Source organism: Mus pahari, chromosome 2 (genome assembly GCF_900095145.1).
Source record: "Mus pahari chromosome 2, PAHARI_EIJ_v1.1, whole genome shotgun sequence".
Taxonomy (NCBI): domain Eukaryota; kingdom Metazoa; phylum Chordata; class Mammalia; order Rodentia; family Muridae; genus Mus; species Mus pahari.
Genome location: NC_034591.1, coordinates 163,464,874 through 163,470,730, shown reverse-complemented (window position 1 = coordinate 163,470,730; position 5,857 = coordinate 163,464,874). Strand labels below are relative to the sequence as shown.

Sequence of the window (5,857 nt, the reverse complement as noted above, 5' to 3'; positions counted from 1 at the left end):
GATGTTTATATACAATTTCTATTTCATGCAAATTCAAAATCCCAAACCCAGTCATTTTTCCTGATTAGTCCTAGCAATAAATTCTGAGTTAATGACATATAAAAATATGCATTCAAAATGAAAAGAGTAGGTTGGTCTCCTAGTTTTAGGTCCCTAAGGTAATTCTGAAACTTTTTTTCCCTCTCCCACAGATGTTAGTAAGAATAGAATAGCTACATTCACTTATTTCTAAATTACCAGTGGTATCAGATTCTTTCCCTAATTTATTTCAAAATATTATTTGCCAAGACATCTGTACATACAGCAGTGAACTTTCTTGTTGCTCTCTCTTTTTTTTTTTCTTTTTAACAGTATAAGAGAACTGGTGATGGTGTTGTTAGTAGCTAGGGTGATGATAGAGTTAACTGTGATGGTGGTGGTGTTACTGAGGTAGAAGTGTTAATAGTAGCATAAGCAATAATGGTGGTGGTGGTGGTGGTGGTGGTGGTGGTGGTGGTGGTGGTGGTGGTGGTGGTAGAGGATACACATTGCTGTGTATGTTCTGTGGTTTTGTGAAATTGTGTGTGGAGGTAAATAGGTTGTACCTTGAGAAGGTTGGTCTTCCACAGGCAACAGAACAATTATATTAAAAATGGCATTGTAATGACTTCTCTGATTTATCTTCTATCCCATTTATAACTTGATATCTGAATGAAGATGTTGCTATTTTAACCATGCACAGGCAGGAATTCATTAAAAGGTAAGTAAGTATTACAAGTAGATTTCTCCTGGGTTAAATGCTTTTTTTCTGTTCCTGTGGTATTTTGCGTTTTACTTATTATAGATAAAAGTAGTAATTTCTATCTCTTAGACTGTGGGTCAAAGAGAGGGTTTCTTAACAGTTTTGCTATGACAATAGCTAAGTCAGTAGCATAGGGCTTTTTGTTTTTTGTTTTTTTTTTTTTTTGAGACAAAGTTTCTCTATTTAGTTCTGTGTGTCCTGGAACTCACTATGTAGACCAGGCTGCCCTTAAACCCACAGAGGTCCTCCTGCCTCTTCTTCAAGTGCTGTGATTAAAGGTGTACAGTGCTACGCCCAGCCAAGTAGCACAGATTTTTAGAACTACAGGAACTTTTTCTTGTGTATTCATTAATTTATGGACATAAAGTAAAGTGAAATCTAATCTCTTTTTTAAGCAAGAAATATAAATTATTTTAGTGTTCACACAAGCTCAGGTATCAGCTTAAGAGAACCATTTATCTAGAAGTGAACAGTTTCGAATCCTGAATCTTGTGACCCTCTGTCACACTGACTCATGGACAGTTTAATATTTATCTACGTAACTTTTGGTCATAGGTACTCTAGTAGCAAGGTATAAAAATTGATAAATGTGTTATGGGAACATTTGTCTGTTTATTTATTGAGAAACTCTGTAGCCCAGGCTGGCCTCAGTGTTCCTCATGCCTGTGCCTCTCGCCAGCTTAGCTTACAGACATGAGAAACCACACCTAGTTTTAGGATATCTTTAACAGTTTCTCTCTTGGAAGTGAAAGCTCTCAACTCTTAGAATACGGAGCTACAGACTAGAGCGATACAGAGCTACGGTACTTAGCTAAGCAAATCAGGAGACTCCAAAGAAAAACGATCATTTGTCAAGGACACCATTGAAAGCCATAGTTTAGTTGCTTTCCCCAAATATATTTAAATTAAGTTCCTATATAACTAATATTGTAGTTTCCAACAAGATTTTTAATATTTCCCTTCTGTGATTTTTAATTTTTTTACACAAGTCAAAGCTGTTAGTATATGTCTATTTATATTTTTACCCCAAGTAGAAATTGAGTCATGTCTAGCAAAATGGCAGTGTCACTTCTAAGTCTGATTGCATTGTGCTACTTTTAATTGTGCAAATACTGGTAAATTACATTGCTATCTCTTTATAACTGTAGTACTTAATTAGAATTTAAAGTAGAACTTAAAAAGTGAGTTCCAGAGCCAGAGCTGTATAATAGCATAATCTCAAAGGAAAGGAAAGGAAAGGAAAGGAAAGGAAAGGAAAGGAAAGGAAAGGAAAGGAAAGGAAAGGAAAGGAAAAAGGAAGGAAAGGAAAAAGGAAGGAAAGGAAAAAGGAAAGGAAAGGAAGAAAGAAAGGAAGGAAAGAAAGAGGCAGAAAGAAAGAAAAAGAAAAATGAAAGAAAAAAAAAAGAAAAAATTATGGAATTTCTCTGAGTTCTTCTAACCCCTTGATACCAACTATTTGACACTGGATGTTTAAAACAGATCCTTCAGAATCAAGCTAATTTATAAAACTAAGGTATTTGAGAGTAATAAGTCTTATGAAAATTAATTTGGTCAAGGAAATGAAAAACAAATTTGACAACTTCTCACAGAATTTTTGTTGTGGGTGGTGGTTTTGAGACAGGGTTTCTCTGTGTATCCCTGGCCTTCCTGGAACTCACTCTGTAGACCAGGCTGGCCTCTGCCTCCCAAGTGCTGGGATTAAAGGTTTGTGCTACCACCACCCATCATGAATTTTACATATCTATATACATATTATATATGTATATTTACATATACATATATACATATACATATGTAATATAAACTATCTGAGATTTGACTTGGGCATAGAACTACTCATTTCTTTAAAAAGTTAATGTGTTTAGTGGATTTAACCATTAGACAACCCAACAATGGTGTTTCTGATACTGCTGATTCAGTCACTGGAAACCTGTATCTGTATGCCCGTTTTGTGGCAATGTAAACAAAATTACCTCCTCTGTACTGCAGCATTGGGTTTCATAACCTTTAGTTTAAATTACTTCAGTGAAATGTTTTTATATAACTTTTTAATCACCATATGTTGATGTGGGTGTAGTAATTGCACGACACCAATGATATTAGTGGTTTTTGATTTTTAAAGTTTTCTAAGTGCAGGTTTCTTTTTCTTTGTCTTTTATTTAACTTTTTATTTATTTATTGTTTGTTTGTTTGTTTATTTTGAGATAAGGTCTTACTGTATAACCTTGACTAGATTGAGATGGGACTCACTTTATAGAATTGACAGAGTTCCACCTGTCTCTGCCTCCTGAGTCCAGACTTTGATAGTTCTCCAAATATTGGAGACAAATATTTTTCAACTAAGGTTGTTAAACATAATTAGTAAATATACATATATACTCATATATATAAATATATATGCACAAGGCATGATAGTATATACCTTTAATCCCAGTACTCAGGAAGCAGAGGCAGGTGGATTCTTGAGTTTGAGGCCTGCTTGTTTTATAGAGCAAGTTCCTGAATAGCCAGGGCTGCACAGAGAAACCCTATCTTTAATAACAATAATAATTTTTAAATTATGTCTTTTTAAGTTCCACTTATTAATTGATTATCAATTATTTGTTGTAGGTGAAAATTTTGATCAGAGCCCTCTGAGAAGAACATTCAAATCCAAAGTTCTGGCCCACTATCCTCAAAACATAGAATGGAACCCTTTTGATCAAGATGCAGTGAACATGGTATATAGTTTCCTTTTCCTTTCCATTTTTTAGCATTGCTATTAGTTTATTAAAATATAAATGATAAATGTCTATATTATTTAATTCAATTAATCCTTTAAGTTATATGAGAAATAGTATTTTTAAGATTTTGTTTTTAATGTGTGCATGTGCGTCTGGTTTTTGTATGCTACATATGTATTAGTGCACACAGAGACCAGAAGAGGGCATCAGATCCCCTGGAGCTGGAGCTGGAGTGGGTTGATAGCCACTTGTATGGGTGTTGGGAACAAAATTCAGGTCCTTGGAAAAACATCAAGTGCTCTTAAATACAAAGCCATCTCTCCACAGAACCCTAGAAATATAATACTGTCTATCTTACAGATGGAGAAATTGAGTCCCCGAGAAGATAGTCAGATTTCCCACAGCCGTTATCACAGTATCTTACTTGTTAGTAATATACAGCAGAACCTCAAATCTATTTTATTTCCTTCTATTAATCTGTGTTTGGGTTTGATACTTTAAACAGTGATAACCACTTTGATTGAGGGAAGGAGAATAATATGTTTCTGTATATCAAGGAATAACGTATCCTGGGCTTATATTTTATCATTTTCACAGACATCAAGAAGATGGAAAGGAACTTTAAAACTCTTTGTTTGTTTGTATATATGTATTTGGGCTCAGTTATATGGAGATCAGAGGACAGCTTGTAATAGTTGTTTTCCTTCTATCTTTAGATGAAACTCAGTCTCTCAGGGGTTACAGTCACCACACCTGGGGCGGGAAGGAGATGAGCCTACATTCATTACTTAAACATTGCTAGAAATTTATTGATTAAAGCATTTGAATCATTATAATATGTTACCCTGTAGTGATTAAAATGTCTCTGGGCAGCAAGCAGGTTGGCTCAGTAGGTAACTGATGACATGAGTTTGATTCTCATCCTACTGTAGAAGGAGAAAATCAACTCCCCTGACTTCAAAGCACATACACCTACTTAGCCAATACCCCACACACCATATGTGTATGCACATAAACAGTAACAATAAATACAATCTTTAAATAAATGTCTCCTTTGAGACTCATGGGAAGGAGGAAGGTAATAGGTTTGTTTGGTTGGTTGGTTGGTTGTTTAGTTGTTTGTTTGTTTGGTTGTTTGTTTGTTTGTTTGTTTGGTTGTTTAGTTTGGTTGGTTGGTTGGTTGTTTAGTTGTTTGGTTGGTTGGTTGTTTAGTTGTTTGTTTGTTTGGTTGGTTGTTTAGTTGTTTGTTTGTTTGGTTGGTTGGTTGTTTGGTTGGTTGGTTGGTTGTTTAGTTGTTTGGTTGGTTGGTTGTTTAGTTGTTTGTTTGTTTGTTTGGTTGTTTAGTTGTTTGTTTGGTTGGTTGTTTAGTTGTTTGTTTGTTTGTTTGGTTGGTTGGTTGTTTGGTTGGTTGGTTGTTTAGTTGGTTGGTTGGTTTTTTTCAGGGTTCTATGTAGTATTCTGCTTGGTAGTACTTTAGACCTTTATTACAAACATAATTCAAGAGACCCAACATAAGCAAATAAGAAATTAGACAAGATGGACACAGAAACTACTGATGGCAGGTTGAGATCTGGTATAGATGTAGTTCTTGAGAATTTCAAAGGTAGAACCAAAAAACATAAAAGTTTCCATTATGGCCTGACTGTAAGGAAAGGAAGTTATTTGGTAGATGCCTGCTAGGTACTTCAGGTATGTTGTTTTTAGATATGCATTGTCTTAGGGTATTACTGCTGTGAAGAGACACCATGACCATCACAATTCTTAGGAAGGAAAACGTTTAATTGGAGCTGGCTTACAGGTTCAGAGGTTCAGTTCATTATTGTCATGGCAGGAAGCATGGAAACATCCAGGCCAGCATGGTGCTGGAGAGGGATCTGAGAGTTTTCCATCTTGATTCCTAGGCAGCAAGGAGAGACTGTTCCACACTGGGTGTAACTTGAGCTTAGGAGACCTCAAAACCTGCTCCCACACTGACACACTTTCTCCAACAAGGCCACATCTCCTAATAGTGACACTTCCTATGGACCAAGCACTCAAGCACGTGAGTCTGTGGGGGCCATATCTATTCATACCACCATATGCATTATAATGGGTTAATAACCTATGAGACAAACCAGCTTGGTCTACAGATCAAGTTCCAGGACAGCCAGGGCTATACAAAGAAACCCAATCTCTTACTTGGATTTATTAATCGCTGTCTAATTGGCTTCTGCTTCTGCTAATACTTCTCTTCATTTGACTCTCTTTCCCAAAGTAAATTATTTATTTATTATTAGTATTAATTATTATTAATGAAAGGCTTATTATAAGCCCAGTGAGATAGTTTTTTTTTTAATTTTTTTTTTTTTTTTTT

The 5,857-nt window shown here is 35.4% G+C and overlaps 1 protein-coding gene across 3 annotated transcripts in view; it reads left to right on the top strand.

Moving 5' to 3' along the window:
• Dennd5b (DENN domain containing 5B) overlaps positions 1-5,857 on the top strand; it is a 130,380-nt gene that overhangs the window by 23,986 nt on the left and 100,537 nt on the right. Inside the window, exons 1-3 of one of the 3 annotated variants that reach the window (XM_029534838.1) lie at positions 695-739; positions 3,392-3,501; positions 5,406-5,545. The exons of 1 other annotated variant lie outside the window; for it this stretch is intronic. In XM_029534838.1, the coding sequence (XP_029390698.1) occupies positions 5,525-5,545 (21 nt within the window). In that variant the 5' untranslated portion in view covers positions 695-739; positions 3,392-3,501; positions 5,406-5,524. Of the gene's footprint in view, positions 1-694; positions 740-3,391; positions 3,502-5,405; positions 5,546-5,857 lie in introns of those variants that run through there. One more of the 3 variants, XM_021189932.2, reaches the window with a different exon arrangement.